The sequence below is a fragment of the Hydra vulgaris genome, chromosome 13 (assembly GCF_038396675.1).
Source record: "Hydra vulgaris chromosome 13, alternate assembly HydraT2T_AEP".
Taxonomy (NCBI): domain Eukaryota; kingdom Metazoa; phylum Cnidaria; class Hydrozoa; order Anthoathecata; family Hydridae; genus Hydra; species Hydra vulgaris.
Genome location: NC_088932.1, coordinates 56,640,858 through 56,666,450, shown reverse-complemented (window position 1 = coordinate 56,666,450; position 25,593 = coordinate 56,640,858). Strand labels below are relative to the sequence as shown.

Genomic DNA, 25,593 nt, shown 5'->3' with positions numbered 1-25,593 from the left:
TTTTGTACAAGGTAGAGACTATCTGCATTACAATGCCTTCTTCTTATATAATGATTTTCGCGCTTATTTTGCTTTGTTAATTGTAAATCATCAAACATCATCAATTATTCTTATAAATATCAAGATCTTCAGGGTCTGGTACCTCCTCATCTGTTTCAAAAAACTTACACTCCGTATCTGTTTTCTCATTTAAATTTTTTGAAATGTCTTCAATTATAAACTCAGAATTTGTATTAAACTTTTATATTTGGTCTTGTAACTTAAATAGTTCAAGAATAACTTCTTTTTGCAATTTTTTTCCCAAAGATTGTTTAAATATTTTGTATTCTGGTTGAAAAAGAGATTTTCTAAAAACTTCTAAATTGTTATAGTCTAACCAACCAGGTCTTAAAAGTAAATTCAATAATAAAGCAGTTTTTCCACAACCTGACTTTAAAACAATAATTCCTCCAATACTTTTAGGTAACAGCTTATTATTATTTCTCTTATTGTTATTTGCATTCCATGATAAATTTATAACATCCATTTTTTTTATTTAATCAATATTAAAAAAATGTACTGTGTTAAATGCAAAAACAAAACAATTACACTAAACTTACAAAACGTTGTAAGTAAAAACAAAAGAATTATGCAACGTGGAACTTGCGCTAGTTGTGAAAAAAACAAAAACTAAATTTTTGTATCAGCAAAAACAGGAAGTGTTTTTGCTGATACAAAAAAAAAAAGGTAACGTTTGAAAAAGGGTACACACCGAGATGGACTGAAGAGGTTTGTACAGTGTCACAGATTCAGTTCACAGATCAACCAACGTATTAGATAACTGACGATAATGGGGAAGAAATACAAGATACCTTTTATGAACAAGAACTGCCAAAAACGGTCCGAAAAATAATAAGGATTAAAAAAGTTATTAGTAAACTCTAGAATAAACCATTAGTAAAATGGTATGGGTACCCTGATACGTTCAACTCATGGGTTGACAATAAAGAATTGATAAATCTGTAAGATATAGTATCTAAGCTTGGCATTACTACTGGAAGAAGATTAGAGGTTACATTAAATTTTGGGATGAACAAGATGGACAATCTGGAAGTTTTTATGCTTTAAAAGGGCAACTTTACTATTATGCGTAGCTATATTATATTTATGCGTAACTTAAATAAAATTGAGCTATAATTACGCTTAGGCTTAATGTTTATGATCCAAAAATTATAAAATTAATTTTATAATTTTGAAATTTTTATATTTTTCTTTATATTTATACTTTATATTATTTTATTATTGGCTCAAAAGTTATTGTTAAGATAATCGTCGAAATATGTTAAGAAATTATGGTTAGAGTTATGGTTGAAATGAGTTAAGAAATTATGCTTAGCATAATAGTTGAAATATGATGTGAGGTTATAGTTTAGATCGTAGTTGAAATAAGTTATAAAAAAATGGTTAAGATAATGGTTAAAATATGGTGTAAGATTATGGTTGGGATTATAGTTGAAATGAGTTTAAAAAGTTATGGATGGAGTTATGGTAGAAATAAATGAGCCAGAATAGTCTTTTCTATTACTCTGAAAGCATGCCAATTGCCCTCAATTCTGTTTAGCTGAGGCTCAATACTTCTTTGTATAATTTTTTTTTTTTCCGATATAAACTTCACCGCATGATCATGTAAGCTTATACACATCCGGCTTGCTATTTGGTAATAATTTGGATTTGTTATTACACAAAATTGTTTTTAAAGTTCCCGGTGTTGTAAATATAACTTCAGCATCGTTTCTCTTGAGCTCCTTCCTTAATTTTGTTCCTATTCTTGAAACCCATGGGAGTTGTTTGTTTTTATTACTGTTGTATCTAAAAAGTTTGCTGAGGCATTTTTGCAACATTTAGAAAAAAAAACTTTAAGATTTGCGGAAATAAACTTATTCTCACCGAAGTCATTTAAAAGGTGTAAATGACAGCCATGCGAGATTTTATTCATTAGAAAAACACCACAATTTTTGGAAATTGTTAGATCAACAGGATTCCGCAATTAAATTCACATCAGAAATAGAAAACAATAGGAAGGAGTTAAACTTTTAAGATATAGCAGTAATAAATAAAAATAATTTCCACTATGATTTCAAAGTCCATCAAAAATCCTTAATTATGTATATACAAAAAAAACCGATTTCAAACATTAATCCTGTAACAACTTCAGTAGTCTTTAAAGGTTTTATATCATAATAAATTTGTTCCCCAAAATGCCTTCAAGAAAAAATACAATTTATAATAAATATGTTTGCCGAAAATGGCTATAAAACATCAAAGTTAGAGCCTATAACAGGTATTATCTCAAAATAAAAAACAATACTGTTGGTGTAGTTACAGATAAAACAGAAAATGGTTAATCTAGCAGTTAATCTAATAATTGAATCTTTTTCAATGTAAACAACTTCTTTCAATGCACAATAAATTTCTTTTGATCCAAATTTTAGAGCACGAATAACATTTACATGACTTTCCCATCTGGTAGTACTTAATGACTTTACTGTTAATGTGCAACATTCTGATTCAAAAATTTGCCAACGCTTTGTAGTCGCAGAGAAAATATTATATATAGCTTGAATGTATAATGAAGTCCATTGAAATGGACGTAGTACCTTTTGCATTTTTAGTCATAGATCTAGAAAGGCCTATATATCTGTTTCTTAGCAGAATTTTAATTTTGCGCCTTTTTAATGCTGCGCCTGTGTGTTTCGCACACTTCGCACACGATACATGCCAGCTCTGGGTAGATGTTGAAAACATCTACCCTGAGCTGAACACTCAAAAGTGTTGTATATTGGCCTCCGAAAGACAAAAAACAAATAAACTACTATATTAGTAATTGGGTTTCACCTGATAAAGGGTGGGAAGAATATATATTATTAAAAATAAATCTTGACAAGGGAACAAAGGAGATGTGTGATGTTTGCATGAAGTTTGACTCTGAGTCTTCAAATTCTGATTTTCAAGAAACAGGTTTTTTGTAAATTTAACACACATGCTTTTAAACTTTAAAATGTTTTTTAAAATTAGTTTTGTCAGTTTTCTTTATTTAGGAACTTTATTGCAAGTACCTAATTGAAGTAGCCCAGTCTTGTGTATTTATTTTGTAATATCAACTTTAGAATGTAATAGTAAAACATATAGCAATCGTCTTTGCATTAGAGAAAGTAGTCTCGACATTACAGTTGAAAAGGTTGCTGAATTGCCATTATTTTCTTCAATATCCATTTGTTAATCCCCTAGCAAACATCCTATCTACTCAGAATTATCAAGAAGTGAATGTTTTGAATTTAGAAGAAGATTTAGAATTTTCAAAATCATATCAAATCAATAAAAGTCAATCTAGTTTGTCAACATAATTTGTTTTCGGAACCAGTTCAAAAAACCATTCCAAGAGGCATTCATGGTACTTTTTTTTATAATGATCCGCCAGCTGGCTTTAAACCAATGGATGAAAGGCGTATGTTAATATTTATTGAACCTTGTATTGAAACTGATTTTATTGAGTTGATGTAAAAATTTTATTAAAATAGTTCTAACTTATTTATATTAGGTTTTCAATATGCAATATTTATGGAGTTAGTAAGTTTAAAATTTGAAATACAAAAATCTTTATGTGCAGTGGAAAAGCTAGGAAGAAGAACTGAGCCTGAAGATTCCTTATTTTATATTTATAAATAAAATGATATAAGAGAGTTTGATGAAAGAGAAATATTTTTAAATAATAAAAAAAGTTTTATTTGTAGGTATGGTTTTTGTTTCTAATAATATATGGTGTTTTTCTGAATAAATTTAATTGAATGGCATTGTTAATTTAATAATTATTTTTGTCAATTAAAAAAATGGTAGTGATATTGACAATGATATTCTATAACTTTTGTAGGTCCGCCAACTTAAACAAATAGGCGATAGTTCAATTTCAGTCTCAGTTAATAAAGTTTTAGATGAAACTATGTCTAAAAATGTTCAATTGTTATTTAACAAAGCATGGAGACATGGCAAAAGATCATTTAGAAAAACATTATTGTATAAAGCAATTATTGGTAATTTTTAAATATTGATTTAAAAAATTTTTTTGTGGAAGTGTGTGTTTATGTAACTGTTTTTGTATGTGCTTTAAAATGCATAAATTTATTTTATATTTTAGAAACATCAGTGTCATATTCCACAAAGTTTGATTTGGTTGATAAGTTAATAGGAGAACATTTAAAAAGAGCTCCAGATCGAATAAAATAACTAATAGATTATTTAGTATTTGTATGTTCACATTATAAATGAATACAAAATAAATAAACTTTAAAAGTCTTACTGTTACACCTAAATTGGGCACAAGAATGTTTTGCAAATGTTTAGAAAACAATTAATTGTTGCTTGAGCAACATTTATCTTTAAAAACGTTAATAAACGTTTTAATAGAAATTTTTCTTTTTTGATTTATTATTTTAAAAGATCTTTAAGAAACGCTTTTTTATAGAGTAGAGTGATTTCACATTTTATCACGACCGTTTTTTTTTTTACAAAAAAATTTACTTAAAGAGACAAAAAATTTATGCGCACACAGAAATGTCCCAATATATATATGTATATACATATATATATATATATATATATATATATATATATATATATATATATATATATATATATATATATATATATATATATATATATATATATATATATATATATATATATATATATATATAATATATATATATTTATATATATATATATATATATATATATATATATATATATATATGTATATATATACATACATACATGCATACATATATGTAAATATATAAGTATATTATATATATATTATATATATATACTATATATATATACATACATACATATATATAAGTATATATATATATATTATATATATATACTATATATATATATACATACATACATATATATAAATATATATATATATATATATATTATATATATTATATATATATATACTATATATATAAATATTTATATATATATATACATATATATATATATATTATATATATATATATATATATATATATATATATATATATATATATATATATATATATAATATATATATATATAATATACATGTAACTTTTAAGTCCCCCTCAAGACTAAAGTTGTAAAGAAATTGTTCTTCAAAAAAGGAAAAATAGGGTGTGTTCAGGGTGTTTGAGGGGGATTTAAATAAAAAAATTATTTCTACTTTTTTTTTGTTGTTGTTATTTGTTATCTATATTTTCATTTAAAAAGGGTATGTCATCATGTTTTTTACATATTCTCGGTTAAAATGATATTTAAGAAATCAAAAAATGAAAAGTTTAAGTTACACAAGTGGTTATGAAATCAGCAAATTATGTATTTTCATACTTTTCATACATAAGTTCATTCAGATGGATAGCCGGAAAAATTCCCGCTTAAATCAACCAAAAAAACAAACTATTTTGAACTAAACAAGTAATTTACCATTTAATAAAAATCTTTACAAATACTATCAAGACAAAAATTATGCATTAATTGAAATAAGTATTTTAAAATGAAGAACAATTTCCCAAGTCTACAATTTCCCAAGTCTACAATTTCCTTTTCTTTAGTTTAGAGAGTGACATGCTTTCTGATTTCTTTTTTTTTTGTAATATTACTTTTTTTCCACAACAAAAACCTTGAAAGTTGACCTTACTTTGTCGACAGTTAAAAGTCTGTTCTGCTTGTCATCTTCATTTTCATATCTTTGCACAAACTGCTGTATCATTTCGATTGCTCGTTCAAAATGATTATTGACAACAATTAACATTTTGGCAAAGTTTTCAAAATTCTTAAACGAGGACTGGGTGTAGCAATATTGGGGTGAAAGTGACAACCAGTCTCTCACTCTCTGATTATCCAACCCTATCATTGAAAAAATTAAATATGAAAACTCATTAACGAAAAGAGAGAGGGTTGGTACCTTCATATTATTTATGATAATGATCTCGTCTATTCAATCTTTGCTTTATGTTTAAAAAAATCTGGATCCGGCATTTGGAAGGAAAGCAAAGCATCTGCAATGGCTGTTTTTTTATCCGTAGAAATATTTTTATCCAAAAGAGCCAAAGGCATAATCGTTGAATCAAGATACCATGTATGCTTATAAAGAGATGCTAACACAGCGTCTCCTGCCTCCGGATTGGAGCAAACTTTCTTATACTCATTCATCTGAAAGATTGCATCAAGATCAGACGCAGGAGATTGAATCGCTTTATGTGCTTGAAGGTATCACCTTGTGTAAAAACTTACTATGAACTCGCAGATGATATTCAAATCCTCGCGTAGATTATCATTTTCTTGCACAAATGTCAGTTGCTTGCACAAAAGCTGAAGTTTAAGGTAGTATAAACTCTTGCCTAAAAACCTTGCATGATGAACAGCTCGAGTTTTCTTTAATTTGAAATGTGCAGAAGGGGATAAATACTGCATGGTTAGTTCACCCAACTCTCGTAGGTCATTCCTCATATTGCGTTTTTTAGTAATATAGGTCTCACAGTAATCTAAAGTTTTCCTTGCAGGTTTCTTCAAAACTGTTCCTTCCACGGTTTCCAATCAAAAGGGGTCAGGTTATTTTTGTCGTATTTGAATTTAGGGTTCTCAAACATATGTTTGAACTTTACGAATAAGGAATTTTCAGGCCCTACGCTATTCTCTTTTATCACTGCTTCACAGAAATGAACCATTCTAAGCTCAATGATATGATGTCTACATGCTAGTAGAAGAAGGTATTTGTCTACCTCTCTTGCAATCCTAATGAGTGATCCTTTCTTAGAACCAGTATTACTTGAAGTTGTATCAAAGCATACTCCGCATACTTTTGAAATGAGGTCATATTCTTCTAGTATTTTCATGATTCCTATATACATATCTTCACCTGAAGAAGATGGCAAGGCAGGTACTCCAAGAAAATGCAACACCTCTCAATATTAACGAGCACAGCTAATCTTTCATTCTTCGGTCTTTATCCCTGATTCATTTCAAACAAAGTCTTCCCGTCAAAATGAATTATACAGGGATAAAGGCTTTTTTCCACGGCCTTCTTTATATCTAATTTAGCAATTTCTGCAGTATCCTTGGCAGTTTTTTTTATCTTCCTTAATGCTGTTGAAGCACTAGCTTAGCATTTTGTGATATCTCCACAATCTTGAAGAATTGCTCCAGTTACTTTTTGTAAGACATTGGGGGAGATATCATTTGTCGTAGCTATGATAGTTACATTTCCATCAAAAATATTCTTAGGAATTTTGGCAGAATGTTACAATCATCTGCTCTTCTATGATGCCAAACTTCGGGTTCAAGTTCTAAATCAGAGTCAGCGCTAGTGTCAGTGAAACTCAAGTCTAATTCTGAGGTAGCGTCAATCTTAGGAGATTCGTCTTCTAGCCTTGTCCTCTTCCTCACACCTTCAGAAACCTAAAATTTGTTTTTACATAGTGTATGTGTATTAACAAATAAAGTATGTTAAATTAGCAAATTTTAATAAAAAAAAGGTCAAATTAACCCACTAAAAACAACATAAAAACTTTTTGCTAAATTTTCTATCTTCTGATCCCAAACTAAAATGTCTCTAAAATGTCTAAAAGGTCCCTCCTGGTCTTCCAAAAAAGTTAAATCACGTGCTTATCTTTATCTGAGCGTTTTTTATCTTTCCTAATTTGGTTCTTTAAATCTGTAGAACCAATCTAAAACAGCTTTTTCAAAAATGAAATAAACTCCCCATGATTAACCTTGTCTCTAGCTGTTCCTCTGTATTTTTTTCTACTCAAATCTGAATACTTCTTGTCCATCTTCATTAAGTTCTTGATAATGTTTTTATCTGACATTACTTGAAATCCCGCTTTAAGTTATGGCCTTTTAATTAATCCTAAAATGCATTCACAATCATCTACTTCACATCTCTTGTAATCCTGAATCTTGTTAGGAGGCATGATAAAATTGTTGACTTCTTAACATTATGAGGAAGTAGTGATCTTCTGTAGGCAATGTGTTGAAGAATATCCATTCCAGTAGGGAGTTGAAGACCTTAAGAAAAAAAAAATCAATATTTTAATTTTAACATAAAGTTTAAAACTCAAAACAATTTTTTTAAATTAGATATGTACATGTAATAGCTGGTTTAGCCTCATTTATGATAAAAAGTTTGCTTTTGCTTAAAGAAACTGTTAACTGGCACCACACTCCATTGCTTTCTGTGTCTCGCCACGGTCATAGAAGTCGATTAGTCAAAGAAATAGTTTGATCCAAAATAACAGAAGTAACTTTTCACAAATTGAGTTGTGAACAACTAGAATTGCCTACCAGGTGAGATAGTAAATGCTAAAAACCTAAATACCTTTAAGAATCAGTTGGACTTGTTCCAAAAAAACCTACCACAATGCCACTAAGGCGCTCTATGCAACACAATAATGTTGCATTGTGGTTAACTAACTAATAAACTATGTATTTATTCTTTTTTAAATATACTAAAAAAGTAGAATTATTATTCGCAATTATGAGTATCTAAGGTGCAGACATAATTACAAGCAAATGAATGCAAGGTATGTTTGAGTTTAAAATATTATATATATATTTTGATAAATGTATGAAGCTATTTCTATTCATATTTGAATGAAACAGTGCAACATTTGTTTGTCACAGTTGTTTGCACATAAGAGAAGCAAGTCCTATTATTACAGTGCAAAAAATTGGTGAATATAAGTTTATCCAAGAATGTTATCTGGTTTTATTAAACATTTTATGTAAATAAGTATTTTTTATCAAGTTTGAAAGTATTTCCAACGTTAATAAATAATATATGATGTTTTTTTTCATCAAGTTTAAAAAACTTCCCAAGAAGCATCACTTAAATTTATTGTTATGAGAAACTTTCATCAGGTTTTAAGTCTATGGGTGGAACATTTAACGGGTGATGCGGAAATTATCAGACAAAATAAAAACGTCAATAACTTATTTATAAATAAAAAAACAAACTACTATTATATTTTTTTTAAATAAACCATTTATCTTTTAATAAAAATATATTATTTTTTATATAAAAAAACACCACCATCTGCAATTGATCTCAATTTTGCTCTGACGCCTTTTACATGTGACTGTAAAAAGTTTAAATCAATTTCTTGTAGTTTTAGTTTAATGCGATCAATCAAAACTTGCTCTGTTGAAGCTTGCCAATCTCCCTCGTAAACCTTCTGTGCCAAATGTCCCCAAAAATTTTCAATTGGTCGTGCTTGAAGCACATTGGGGGGATTGGATTCTTTATCAACGTAATAGACATATTGGTCCATCCAATTTAGAGAATCTTTAGAATAATGAGAACTTGCTAAATCTGGCCAAAATAAATAGTTAAAGTCTCCATGATACTTGTGAATAAATGGAAGAAGTTGTTTTTCTAAACATTCATTAATATAGATTGATGAATTGATCGCTACAGCCTTGGAAGTGCGAAACAATGGCTCGGAAACATCACGGTCAGATAAAGCTATCCACATTAATAATTTTTTTGGAAATTTCTTTTTTCCTATAAAACGAATATTTTCTGGGCATGTCTTTTTGTTGTTTGTGTAGTATCCAGAATTTCCTGGCATGTTGTCCCCTGCAAAACAAAAATATTTTTCGTCATCGATGACTAGAAGCGATTTTGTGTTATAGAGTTGGTCAACTAGTTTCCTGCTTCTTTTTTTTTGCCTTTTTTTGTTGTTCTATAGTGTATTTTGGAGTCTTTTCACGTTTTCTATATTTAATATTCATTTTTTTTAACTGACGACCAATTGTCGATTGATTTACACCGAATTTAATACCTATTTTTCTCTGGCTGACCTCTTTTCGATTGTTGACAAGTCTCGTTAATTCGGCTTTCTTTTCTCTAGCCCAGGATGTCGGACGACCAGGGTGCTTTCTATCAGAAAACGACTGAACAGTTTCAAGTCTTTTTAGGTTATCATATATTGTACTTCGAGCAAATCCTTCCTTTTCAAAATGATTTACGATTATTTTTTATATTAGGTTTATTTACAAAAAACATTTTTAGTCGCTTTCGAAAAGATTCTCGTTTAGCTGCATTTAACCTCATTTTAAATAATTGTGTTTCAAATAATAAAGTTTATATTTTATAGAACGTTTATGCCTACGCATAAAACCACAAAAACTAATTATTATGCTCAAATAATGAAATTAGGATTTGTCCAATAACTTCCGCATCACCCGTTATGTTAAAAAATGTTGACTTTTCATTTCCCAAAAGGTGTTATGGTGTTCATTTCAATGAATATCATAGCAGGTTTTCATTTATATTTTACAATGTTCTAGGTTTTTGTCATTTCGCATTATGGCTTTTCTATATTCAATATTTGTGGAATTAGCAAGCCTAAAGTTTGTAGATAAGTCATTTTAGATGAAATACAGTGTAAAATGAAAAAAATTTGATAAGTAATTTTTTATTAATATACCATTGCTCTGTTCTTTTAAGAACATGCGATTTATGTTTCTTTTAATTATTGTGTAAAATTTTAAATAACTTATTTCTTATTATTAATTTTTACATTTTCATAAATTTTTTTAAATTAAGTGTCAGATTTTAATGGTTTTATATTTGTAATAGTTTTAATTTATAACATGTTTGTTGTCCTAGTTTTTTAACATAATCGAATGTTAAAAAAATTGTTAAATAAACTAAAAGTAACGTCTAGAATTTATCATGAGTATAAATGTGTGTTCAGGTAACACCCTTTATGTGCTAGTTGGAATCCATGAAAGATTTTAATGTTATTTCTGTTTTTAGAAACACTGGTGTCACATACAACGAAGTTCGATTTGGTCGATAAGTTGAAGATCATTTGAAGAGAGCTCTTGACAGAATAGCATAACAATTATTTTATTACCTTTTTGTGTGCTTATTTATAAATGTATGCTTTTTTTTTTGTATGGTTATATTATAAATAAACAGAAAATTAAACTTTTAGAAATTTATTAAATTATAGGGATCTAGGCTGTTGCTCCTAAATTTTCTTTTGTAAAAAATTTTTTTTCTGCATAACATAAGTTATTTACTGAAAAAACTTATACATAAACAAATGCATTTAGGATAATCCTTAAAAAGGTTAAGACATTTTATTTATACATAATAAAAACCCATAAAAAAATGTTGTCGTGAGACCTGAAAATGCGTTCAAAAAATTTATTTAGAAAAACGTCCCGTCACCGCTTCATATGGGCGTTTAAAATACTAATAAGAAACGTTTTTGTCAGACACTTAAAAAAACGTTTTTAGGAAAACGTCCGGTCACCGTTTCATATGGACGTTCAAAGAACCACTAAAAAACGTTTTCACAGACACTTCAAAAAAATTTTGCAAAACGTTCTTGTGCCCACTGTGTAGGAGGAAAAATTCAATATCAAGAAAGGATAGCTGAGGCTGGTACATTAACAAATCTTAGCTATGTGACTGAATCCTTACTGGTTCACGTGCTTCAAGTTCTAGGTGAATGGGGCTACGGCTTATCGTTCCCAGAAATTCAATCTGTAGTGTTCAACTATTTGAAAAAAACAAATCAAACTGCCATATTCAAGAATGAAATGCCAACAAACGAGTGGTACCTAGGTTTCAAATAACGCTGGTTAAATGAACTAAGTCAACGCAAAGCACTAAGTAATTCAGCAGCACGAGCGGCTTCATGCACAAACCAAATGATTGATGGATTTTTTAAAACACTTCAAACAGCTTACAAAAATGCTAACGTATTGAACAAGCCGCAAATTATTTTTAAACTGTGACGAACTCGGGTTTGATTGTGATCAAGGTTTTAAATTAGTCTTAATTGGAAGAGAAACTAGGCGACCACTCGATACTGGTGGCAATAATAAAAAGTTCATTACAATAATTGCTGCAATGCCAACGGTGATTATCTTTTTCTTTTTTTTTAATTTTGTTATTTAGGTGCCTCAAGAAGACCTAACGGTTTTTTTTAACGAGGAAGTTCACGCCTCCTTCCTTTCCGTGACGCGAAAATATGTCTAGAGTTCGTTTCGAACCTGGACCTCCTGCTTACAAAGCAAGCGCTATAACCACTGCGCCACGGCCGGATACATATATTTGCCACCTTGTAGTAATAGTAATACAAGCTGCTGTAGCGACTATTGTTGCGGAGCATAAAGTTTAGAATTTATACTTTAACAGCCGTTAACAAATGTTTGTCTAGTCTAGCTTTAAAAGAATTTACTGTCATTACAAAAACCACTTTTTCAGGTGAAGGATTTCAATGAGGTTTCACTCTGTTTGTAAAAAAATTGTGTCTCAGGGTTGTTTTTGCAAATTCTCTTTCAAATTTTATTGAATGACCACTTAGACTTTGGGAAGACTTTTTGTCTACAAAGCTAAACATTTTTGGGCTCAATGGGGTATTGGTGGACCTTCAGGTACGTACTACAGAGTCCCCTTCTCGTTGGATGGAGGAGGATCAATTTGTACATTATATTTACTGTCTTCATTCCTTTTAAAAATGTAAATTGTGAAGGCCGAGTAGTTTTAATAGCTTATGCAAAAAAAAAAAAAAAAATTTTCTGTAGACCTGTATTATCCATTTATTTTGACATAGGGAGAAGTTTACAAATAAAAAAAAATTTTTTTCGTTTATATTTTTTTCTTTAATTTTAATTTTTAGAGATTTGGATTCCTCATTAAATTCTTCAGCAAACTAAACACCTACACCCCATCTCGTTTTCAAAAAATCGATTAACCCTACTAAAGTATGCCCAAAAGGAATTTCCACAAAGGACGGTCCAACCAAATAAAAAAAAACATTTTTTATGAGTAACTTTTCCTTACATTTTTTAGGTAAATTTTGCTAAATCGAGGACTTGAGTAGTGTCTTAATTTTATAGAGAAATTTAAATAAAAACCACCATATTAATATAAACATTTAATTAGAATATGTGATAAATTGTTAATATGATAATTTTTGATTGTGTTAAAATTTTTAACTATAATCTGTGCAGCGTGCAATAATTTCTAATTATAAAACTAATAATTTAGCCACATACACAAATATATATATATATATATATATATATATATATATATATATATATATATATATATATATATATATATAAGCAGAGTGAATTATAAAGAAATATATGCTAAACGGCTGGTTGAAGTCATGAAAAGAAATAAAGTTGATATTACAAATTTCCATTTAAACTATTAAAAATAAACCAGTTACCATAGTTACCTACAAATATATATATATATATATATATATATATATATATATATATATATATATATATATATATATATATAAACTGTTTTTAGGTTGTAATCAATCACATGAATCTTTGAAAAACAAATTTTCAAATTTTAGAGTGTTGGGCGCGCATTAGAGGGTTGGAAACAAAATTATAATATATAAGTAAATTAATCAGTGTCAAAGAGAAAAAAAAATTTAAAAAACAAAATTGAAAGAAAAAAGAAACGTATTGAAGAATCGGAGACTAATTAATGTCACAAATCCCTCTAAAATAATGAATTATAAATGACGCATAATCATAAATTCTAAAAATGGACTAAATTAATCTCTCAAAAATTGAGATATAAAAAACATATAATTGAGAATTTCTATTCATAATTTAGTTTCTTTGTCGGGATTAAAGAGTTCATTGTGCAATTGCTTGAACGACGGTCTTCTATTAGGATCTGCATCCCAACACTTTAGCATCAACTGATAAACACATGGTGGACATTTCTCGGGGCATTCCATCCGATAATTTGATTTTACAATACTTAACAATTCGTCTAAAAACTAAAAAAAAAAAAAAAACGTCATTGCAATAAAATTTGACAACAAATAAAAGATGGAAAAAAAAAGAGATTTAAAAAAAAAATTATTAAAAAAAAAGGAAAAAATATTATCAAATAAAGGTTACTTCAATAAAACTTGCAGATGTACCAATGCGTAAATAACGCGCTACAGAATTTTTTTAAGACGCCTCAAGTTAATGAAAATTCAAATTTTTTTTTAAAAATAACTTCATTTGGGTTCCTCAAAACGTTATCGAATAAATACTTTTATTTGATAACGTTTTGAAAAGTAATTGAAAAAGTTTGGAAAAATTCCTTAAAGTTAGTTATGAAAATCTTAACGATTTTTCACAAAAACGTTTTATGATGATTTCAAAAAATCTATTCAAATGGCGTTTAAAAATTCAACTACATAATATTTTGACCTTCAATTTAGTTGGTTATTATTTGAGGTGGAGGGGGGGGGGGAGCACTTTTGACCTATAATTAAGTTGTTGATTGAACAACTGTTTTTTGTGATTTATTTAATTTTTATCCATTTTAGTTACAAGCTACAACTTTATGGAATTTAAATAGGGTTACCTGCAAAGCTTTTGAACTTCGTTGAACTGCTTCAAATTATTAAAATCGTAAACAGTATACGATTTGTGTTGTTTTTCTATCAGATGATGAAAAAGTCGCTATTTATAAATATATAAACACTTCCTAAGTAATTAAATTTAATTATGTGAGTTGCGATTTCATTTCTATTAATTAGAAAACAGAAAGCCTTATTTCTTTTTTCAAACTTAATGATTGTCACAACTAATGGCTTTTAACTTGTTCTGATTTTCTCGAAAAACAAAGAATATGTAGAGAATAGCATTTCTTTGCACCAGTCTCTTTATGCAGTCACCAGTCTCTTTATGTCAAACAATCAGAATAATTTTTTTTTTCCTTTTCTCTGGGATCGTCCATAAGTTTCGTAACGTTGGCGTTACGTAATTTATAGACGATCCCACAATCCTCCACTATAATTTTATGTTTAGATTTTTTTTAAATATCAATATAAATATATATAAATATATTTGTAATTTTCGTGAAATAGTTAATTCTTGTAATGGCTTTTCATTATTTAACGCTATGAATTCCTGGTTATTTAAAGTTTTAGAATTTTCATCACTAAAATTATCAAAATTCTAAAAAATTTTGATAATTTCGGGATGAAATGAATTTTTATTTACATTTTAATAAACTTCAATAAAGTATGTGAGTATAAAATGTTGGATTGTCCAAATTTGGCATAATTTAAATTTTGGCATAATTTAACTAAATGATTTTTCTGCAACGTTTAGAAGATAGCACAACACCTGGAGTTTGTTGTAAAATAATTTCACAACGAACTCCATATGTGTGGTTTTTTTAAAAATATTATGCAAAAAATAATTAAATTATCACTTTCAATTAAAGTAATTTTTATTTCATATAGATTAGATATACCTATTTTCATACATTTTTCAAAATAATTTATAATTAGTTATTAAGCAGTTGTAATTGTTTCAAATGCCAAAAGCTAAACAATAGGTAACACTTTTCTATATATTTATTTCTATATATATTTATTTTCAAGTTTTATTAACTTTTCTATATATTTATTGCTTTATAAAAAATTAATAAAAACTTTTTATATCATTAAAAGAATTTTGTGAGATTTTTAAAAATAACTTGAACTAAAAAATTTAAATAATTTTTTAAATAACTAACTTATATACATACATACATAAATACATACATACATGCATACTTACATACATACATACATACATACATACATACATACATACATACATACATACATACATACATACATACATACATATATATATATATATAAATGTATATATATATATCAGGGATGCGGAGTCCCAAAAAGGACTCCGGATTTGAAAGTCAAAAAAAGATTACTTTATCCTAGTTTTTGGTATCCAGTAGCTCTAAAAATATAAATAAGTTTATGGACTACTAATAGGAAAAAAAAATTAAGACTTTTAGGTTAGAGGAACAATCATTTTTTGAGTCCGGAGTCCTTAGGTATAATGGCGGCAAGGACTCCGGGACTCCAGGACTCCGGGCTTAAAAACAATAAGTTTCAAGTCATTAAATCTCATGAATTTTTTTAAGCCAACAAACATATTTAGAGCTTCTGGACACTACAAACTTGGAAAAAGTAGAGATATAAAGCCGGAGTCCTTTTGGGACTCCGCATCCCTGATATATATATATATATATATATATATATATATATATATATATATATATATATATATATATATATATATATATATATATATATATATAACTAGAATAGAGAAAATATAACCTTAAAAATGATTTTTACTATCAAATTTTAGAAAACTATTAAATTGTTCACTTGTAATATTTACTAACAATAATATTTACTAAATTGAAATTAAAATTCTTATTAAAAAAAGTTTATTTAAAGAATATTTAAGAAAGTTCATTGCATTTTTAAAAAAATATGACTTTTGAATGTCTAAGTAAAATAAGTTTTTACTAAGCAACACTCATAACTCTATAAAAATATGTTCCCTTGGATTTTTGCTTTTTATAAGTTCAATATTAAAAAGTTTATGACTCCTAATGTCTGCAGCTGAAACATACTTTATGACTCCTAATGTTTGCAGCTGAACCATGCTTTATGAATCCTAATGTTTGCAGCTGAACCATGATTTATGAATCCTAATATTTACAGCTGGACAATTCACTATGACTCCTGATGTTTGGACTTGAACCATGCTTTATTACCCCGATGTTTGCAGCTAGACTATGCTTTATGACCTCTGTTTGCAGCTGGACCATGCTTTATGACCTTTAATGTTTGTGCTGGACCATATGCTCAAATATAATTTGTTGTTTATAGTTGTTAACACCAAGATATTTTATACAATTTAAAAAAAATTTTAAAATAACGCTCCTGGTTTTTAAGGCATTTAGTTGAAGTTTTTTAAACCTTACTTCATAAGGAAGATGTCTTAACTCTGGAATCAATTTTGAAATCAATTGCTCGTTATTGAACAATTTCTAACTTTTGTATATCATTTTTATTACAAGCATTTTCTTCCAGTGCTGCATATTCAAAAAGAAGTCTGTATATTCAAGAATAAGTCAAGAATAAGAAAAAGTGCAGCACAGAATATTTATTACGCTTTTGTTCTTATAAGTAAATGATTTAATTGAACTAATTGATTTTATGCTTTATTTTCACGGTGATGTAACTTCATAGTATTTGATATCATAATACAAATGTCTTTTTCTATAGTTGTTGATTTTGAATTTTTCGTATTTACATTTATCTAAAATTTATAGGGAATGATTTTACACTTTTTGATATTAAAATTTATCATCCATTTTTCAGACCATTCAGTTAGACTATCAATATCTATCAATATCATTTTGCAAGAATTATAAGTCTACCTTGTTGTTAACTACTGAAATAACTTTACTATCATCTGCATAAATTTTGAATTAATTATTAATTCTAAATGGTAAACCATTGATATATAACAAAAATAATAATAGCCCAAGTAAACAACCTTGTAGAACACCACTCAGCACCTTTAACCAATCTGATTTTGCATCCAACTTTGATAAATTAGATTTTACAAGTTCTTGATTAACAATTATTTTTCCAAATCTACTATTTATTTGTGCTTTAAAAAAAGACACCATTGCATTCTCTTCCTTTATGTAGATAAAAAGAATATACTTGTTTAAAATATCGGCAATGTAATATCTTACCAATACAGAAGAATTTAGTAGTTTTTGTATTTAAAACCACAGAAACCACTCTGAGAATAAATTTGTTGAACATTGACGAATCAGTATTATTATTTAAAAACTTTGGCATATAAATTCGCCGAATGGTCACACATAAGCAATGAACGACTGAGGGAAAAATGAAGCACATTAGAATAAAGGAGAATTATTTTTCAAACAAAGCACATTTTGACAGTTGTCAAGACAAAAATAAAGATTAATAGAAGAATATTTAAATATTTATATATATATATATATATATATATATATATATATATATATATATATATATATATATATATATATATATATATATATATATATATATATATATATATATATAAATATATAAATAAAAAAAATATATATAAGACAGACCCAAAAAATACTTACAATAATAAAACTTTTTTTTTTTTTATAAACACTTAAAATGAACAAAGGTATAAACCAAATATATCACCAAACAAAAACTTAAGTAAGGCCTCAGAATGGAAAAAAAAACATTAATGCTAATGTGTAAACATAATTTGTGTAGTGATTAAGTAATAAACACTCCTCAGAGTCACGTCTATTATTGGCGTTTCGATGAGGATCAGCACTAATAACTAGTTTATCCTATCAGACAAATGTCATCGCCACTTATGCTTTACCCCACCTATTCCATACTGCAGTAAAAAAGGACTCACTACAAATAGCCAAAACCCAACCATCTGCAAATGTGTAAAGCATCAAAATTTTTTTTCATGATGTGATATTAAAAGTGTAAAACTACTATAAAATATAAATAAAAATAACGAAATAAATCACTTACCATACCACAGAAAGAAAGCATGAAAACACAATAAATTAAAATTCTAATAGAAACACAAAAACCACGGTTTGTAAATTTGGGGTCCTAATATCAATGAAATACCCTATGAAAATCCTTTTAGTTGGTAATAGTACATGTCTATGGGAGTCCATATTGAGGTTTTCTGAAATCTCTCATTAACATCTCTAAGTAAATATAAACTAAATGATCTAAATTCGGACTTTGTCAGTGCTAATTTCATACGGTAAACATGCTCGGTGAAAAAAATTAATAAAATAAGAAATGTTGCCAATCAAATATTTAAGTTTTCTTATTTTTATAACTTTTTTCAAAATTTGATTTATTATCTTGATTCAAGAGCATTTTTGAAAGCTCAAACCTTGTGTCCATATCCAGAGTTTATTCCGGAAGAGGCAGTTGTACAAAACAAAGAAAATAGTAAACAAGGTTTTTGTGAATATATTTGTTAAGTTTGAAGATGCCAACGTTTGCCAACACCCATAAAGAACGCATATGTTTGTGTCATTTGCTTGAAAAAAGGTGACCAAGAGCTGACCGAAAACTACAAATCAAAAATCCTTCAACAAATCCAGAAAGATTTTGATTTCAATGATGAGAGAGTGCCTTTGGCAACTTGTTTCTCATGCCGATCTCAGATTGGAAAGCTTTGTGATGGGAAAGCAACCATTGTGCCAAAGCTTTACCACTTTGAGACAATTTTAATCAAACCTGCAACTCGTTTTTATTATGTTTGTGAGTGTTTACTCTGCCAAATTGCCAAGCTCAAAAAAAGCATCCATTCAGCAAATTCCAAGACTCAGAGCCCAAACTTCCACAGCAGGCTTCTCAAAATGCTGAAAAACATTGCACAAAGTGCTTGTCAATTATTGGATGTGGGCTTCCTCACAACTGCACTTTAGGAACTCACCATGAAAATCTGAGGAAAATTGCAGCTGCAGATCCTGTAGGAGCAGGGCAAGTTGCATCAGCAGTTTTAGGCTTCTAAAAGTGCCTCTCCAAATGGCTTAGTCAACCAAGTGGAAAGATGTTGTCTATGAGAAGAGGTATGCTGTGCTGATTTGATATTGTTAATTTAATTTGAAAAAACATTTGAACTTGTCAACCAAATATTTTAATAGGGCTAAATAGGGAGAGACAAAATTAAAGTAAATTAAAAATGCTCCTTCAATATTCTTAATTGATTCTAATTTAATTTACTTAAAAAATATTCTTATTATATTTTGTTCTAAATTGAATTCTCCAATCTCAATCTAGTTTAATCACTTAATTGATTTCGAATTTTCTATTTTTTTTTGTTTAGGTCCTTCATCAGCTCAGCAACTCTTTAAAGAACCTCATACAACAGAAAATATGGTTCAAATACAGCAGAATACTGGACTGTCCAACAATGGAATGCGAAAACTTGGCTCAGCCCTGAATCAAATTAGTCCTGTAAGATTGATGAAGCCAAGTTTCCCTCTAAAGTTTGCTCAAGTTGGCCAAAAGCTTCATTATCAGTTTATTGTCAGCATAACTTTATTGTCAACATAAGCTTCATTATCAGTTTATTGTCAGCATAACTTTATTGTCAACATAAGCTTCATTATCAGTTTATTGTCAGCATAACTCTGGCAGAAAATAAGGAATCATGCCAGGTGGTTCATTGTCAAAGTCTCAGCAGTCTCAGTGAAGCCATAAAATCAGCTCAAAAATTAACAGAATCTGCCATTTTGAAGTTGGGAATTGATGGAGGAGGCTCCTTTCTGAAAGTAAGATTCACTCACATTGCTTTGGAGGAGGATGAAATGCCACCAAACAGCCCAGTTCAGAAAACTATCAAACTGATGTCTCAACCCTCAACCAAAGCAACAAGTGTAAAGCAACAAATCCTGATAGCACTTGTACAAAACACATCAGAGAGCTACCATAATGTGAAGGCTATTTTGAATCTCATTCAAGTTCAAGAAGAATGTTAGATAGAATTTCTCTTCATTTCTTGCGATCTCAAGCTGGCAAACATTTTATGCGGAATACAGTCTCACAGCAGCAAGCATCCATGTTGTTGATGTGATGCCTCATTACCAAATCTCCAAAACTGTAGCCACCTGAGAACTTATGGTGAGATCAGAAGACAACATTCCGAATTCATCAGAGCAGGAGGAGATTTGAGAAAATCAAACTTAACTTAGAAAATACTCAACTTTCCAGATGACAAGCTTGTCCTTGAGGCTATCCCAGCCATGGAGCTTCATTTGCTACTTGGTGTGGTAAATCACTTGATCAAAACACTTTGTCATCTTTGGCCCAAAGCCAAGGAATGGCCCTCATCACTTCACATTCCCATCCAGCCTTTCCATGGTGGTCATTTCAATGGGAATGACTGCATAAAGCTCTTGAAAGGTGTGAGCAAACTCCACTGCTTTCAGAAAAGGAAAATTTTGCTCAAGCTCATGGCTTCATTCAAACACTTACGCTATTCAAGGATGTTGTGACTTCTTGCTTTGGCCAGAATTTGGACCCTGACTACAAATCCAAGATCGCTCAATTCCAACAGAGCTACATTAAACTTCTGATTTCAGTTACCCCTAAAGCGCATGCTGTGTTTTTCCATGTGCCTCAGTTCATCAAGACAAAAAAAAAAGGGATTGGGCCTCTTGAGTGAAGAGGCAACAGAAGCCTTGCACTCAAACTTAAAGGTTCATTGGGATAGGTACAAACGAAATTCTTCCCACCCTGATTATGCCCAGCATCTCCTGACGTGTGTAACTGAGTATAATAGCAAGAAAACCTAAACTCTGCACTAGAAAGATTTTTTACAAAATTTATTTCAGAAAAAAAAGTTTGAAACATTTGCTTTCCCATGTGTCTTAACTTGAAGAGTATTCTAATCAATTATCAGAAAGAAAATTGTTGTTTATCTCGTAATTGAAGTCTTGTAGATAATAAATGAATAAAAATAAAAAGTCCCTATTTTTACAAATCTAGATATCATGTTTTATAAAAACAAATACTTTGGTCTTAAATGCTATCTATAGCGTATATGAATGGAACACTTTTGGATAAAGACTTAAATCTCAAATAAGTCCGTTGGATTTTAATGCAGGTTTTAGAAATTACTCATTTTGTGCTACAATTAGTATACACAATTACCACCAAAAAGGACTTTCATAAGGTATTTCATTGATATTAGGACCCCAAATCTACAAACCATTAAATTCTAATAAATTTCTTTTTGAGACATATAAAACCAAATAGGTACTTTTAACATAAATAAATCCAAGACAATCAGAAAGCAGTATACCTTACTGAAAAAAAAATATTTCTTTAAAATTAACAAAACAACAATAAAGCCTTCAATAAACTCTAATGTTGTCATAGATACCTCATTCGAATTATGTTAACTAATCAAAAGTGTAAGAAAATGAGCAACCCACACGACCCAAAATCATTATATAATAACTAAATAATAGCAAAAATTATTATATTATATAATTATATAATAATTATATAATAACTTAATGATAATGACATTATATAATAACTAAATGATAGCAAAAAAACGTCGCACAAAAACCATTAAAAATATCATCCGCAAAAATGTAAACATGTTGTGAAGGATATTAGAAATTCTCTAAATAATAATAAAAGACAAAAATTGTGCATATGAAAAATAAAACAAAATAAATAAAGCTGAGTAATGGATCTAAGATAATATGGCATAAAAATTCCTTGATAATAGTAATAATAATAGTAATAATATGAAAATAAGCGGATAAATAGTATATTAATAAGTACTGTAATAAGACTAACTAAATACTGAAATAAAACTAGATAAATTTTAGCCAGATGAATGGTTAACAAAAAATATTTTTGGGTGATTTAATAATGATAATAAAGGCGTGATATAAAAATGATGTAAGGAGCGGGAAAAATTTTTGTTTAGAAGTAAAGTTTTCTCTATGGTCCGGATCAAAAGTAACTTTGACACCATAACAAAATCGAAATTTCCAAAAAGTAAAGTTTTCTCTATGGTCTGAATAAACGTAATTTTGAAACCATAACAAAACAAGTCGTCCAATGCCAGAACCAAATTTGTGAAAATGTTCTAGAACCAAGTTGTCTAATTTAATTTCTAGAATCAAATTTATTGAACATAGATTGAGATGATCGAATATCATTAAAAGTTTAATGAAACTAAAAACTTAATTACTTTTCACAGTTAATTAATTTAGCATCGAGTTTTTTACAATCAAATTTTTTTACAATTGTAATTTTAATGCATGTGTGATATTGTTGCAATTGAAAGACGGCATAATTTTTTCAAACTGGTTTTTGTGTTAAAGGTTATCATGTACATGATCCCGCAAAAAAATATTTTTATTATTTTCAAAAATAATATATTTTATTTGTTGCAAAATTTTAAGTAAACATAAAAGTCCAACAAATGCATGTGAAAATATATCAAGGTTTGTTTAAATTTAAAATAGCAAAATGGAATACAAAAAAAATTGAAGGTGACAAACAGAAAACATTTGTGTATGTTGCAGGCTACATCAAAAATAAGGAAAACAATGGTTTTTGTATCTCAAGTGTAAGCACCATCAACTTTGTGACGGAAGTGCAAAAATAGTTTTGTCAACTAATTTACTTGAGACAATACATGGTCACACGAAGAAGTCGCTTGTAGAGTTTGAGGATCAACTAGCTTTGTTCTTTTGTTAAAAAACATTTTTAAGCTATAATTCATTTCAATATCAAAATGGGGAAACCTATCCTTAAAATTTTTTTATTAGATCCCAGCTGTTTTTAAATGTTAATAATTTGTCTTTTTCAGAAATCACTATCCTGTGTGTTGATGCTACATTTCATGAGGTTTCTGCCATTTTCCATGATGGTCAGATGTTTAATATTTCACTGGAGTTCGGAACAATGATCCTGCCTGTTCTGCATGTCTTAATGACTGGACAAAAAGAAGGTCTCTACCTACGTGTTTTTAAAAAGCTAAACAAACTTTCTCCAACTTTAGTGCCACAGATTGCGATGGCTGACTATGAAACTGCAATCGGAAACTCCGCCAAAGCTGTTTTTCTAAACCGGTTGCAGATTTCATTATGCCCAGGCAATTCTCAAAAAGATTAAGGGCATTGGTCTGCAGGTAGAATACACCAAGAATAATGACCCAATCATCAGGAAATGGTGTTGTAAGTTTATTTCCATGTGCTTGCTACCACCCAATTTAGTAAGGCCTGAAGTTGACAAACTAAAAACTGAAGCTAACCATCACAGTGTCATTACTGAAAAAATGAAAATGTTTGTTCAATATTGTGAAAAGCATTGGATGCTCCGAAAATCTCCTGAGATTTTTCTGCTCATGGCCTGCGTTATTGTACTAACAATGTGTCCGAATCCTTACACTCCTAGATGAATCGTTCAATGACAGCACACCATGGGTTTTGGCGTTTCTTGGACGAGCTTTAACAAAATGTAAGTCTTTATATAATAGCACTTAAGTGTTCTGATCCAATAGATGCAGGAGTTGAGATCCTATTCTGTACGATTTTAAAATGAGAACTTTATATTTTGCATGCTCATTATCTACAGGCACCTGCTTATGTTAGCATTAATAAATTATATTTGTAGCACAGAACAAAATTTTTACTTTGTTCCATGCTACTATGTGATTATTTAACAAACCAATAAAATGTAATCAATCAAAATAAATCATCTTTAAAGTATCAATTTTAAATAGCCTGTCTATCCAATGAAAGTTGAGATGCTCCAGATCCAAAATTGTTTCAAACATAGAAGAGAACTGCATCACGATGGTCAAAGGCAGCATGAGCATCTTCGTGGGTATGAAAAAAACTTGCAAGTGGTGAATAGACTGCAACAAAATTTCTTGAAGCTGCATCATTCCTCTACAACAATATGAAAATGCCAAGTGATCAGGAAGTTCAAGAATTCATTGAACAGGTTAGATAATTAATTACAATTTTTAACAATAAACAAAAAGTATTTACTGAGTTGTATTCATGTTAGCGACTTGTTGTTGTTGTTATTGATAGGGTGGCAACCTCTCTTTGTTGGGACAGTGACAAGGAATTCTACTAGTTAGATTTATATTTATACTTTTTTTTAGGAACAAACTGTTGATGAATAATCTCAATCAAATAGACAAGCTGCTGTGATGGACAAACCAATCGAAAATGTCTGCAAAGATTGCCTCATTGACAATCTTTAAGTTGTTGTTTACCCTTGCCCCCATCTTTGCCTATGCAAGCGATGTGTTGAAGCCAGTCAAAATAGTGCTACCAATCACGGTCCAGTATGCAGAGGACCAACAGCAGATTTTATAAATGTGTTTATTTAATTTATTATTTAATGTATTATTTAATGTACTATTTAATATACTAATGCATACATAAAAATTTTAATTTATTTAACTGATTCAATTCTAGAAAATTCTGTTCTAGCTGGTTTTATATTATTTGGTTCTATATTATTTGACTGAAACAAGTTTTAACAACTTAACTAAAAAAATGTGGTCCTAAAAAATGCGACTGTAAATGATTCTATACTAACAATGAAAGTTCAAATTCGATTCTAAATAGCTTCAATCAATAAAAAATTTGATTGTCTCATTCTATTCTGTTTAAATTCGGTTACTGCATGTGACAAAACAACAGGAAAAAAGGTACATCAACAAAACATGTAGAAAGCCGCTATTTAAAAGCTAGCCTAGTCACACTCTAGAAAACCATGATAGATTTAACACCTATGCATGAATTTATAACTGACTTCTGATTCTAAAAACCCAGGCGTATTCCAGAGACAAACAACTTCTTCAAAACATACAATATATATATAGATTTGTGAAATTTTATATCACACATTTGTGGAATTTGCTGACACTATTATAAAAAGAATTCTTTAGAAATGATTACTTATGCTTCTTTAGAAAAATATTTTTTTAGAAGGGGGATTTAATTTAACTATTATTTGAGCTCATTTATTTTTATAGTTTTTTAGGAGAAATTTATTTTTGTGCCTACATTTAGAAATTAATTCTGATTCTTTGTTTAATAAACATTCTTGGTTTGCATGT

At 29.0% G+C, this 25,593-nt stretch overlaps 1 protein-coding gene across 1 annotated transcript in view; it reads right to left on the bottom strand.

The window, feature by feature from the left end:
• Positions 1 to 13,236: 13,236 nt before the first annotated feature.
• Positions 13,237 to 25,593, bottom strand: part of LOC136089199 (tyrosine-protein kinase CSK-like) — a 110,594-nt gene continuing 98,237 nt past the window's right edge. Inside the window, exon 14 of the mRNA XM_065814923.1 lies at positions 13,237 to 13,862. Within this exon, the coding sequence (XP_065670995.1) occupies positions 13,683 to 13,862 (180 nt within the window). The 3' untranslated portion in view covers positions 13,237 to 13,682. The remainder of the gene's footprint in view (positions 13,863 to 25,593) is intronic.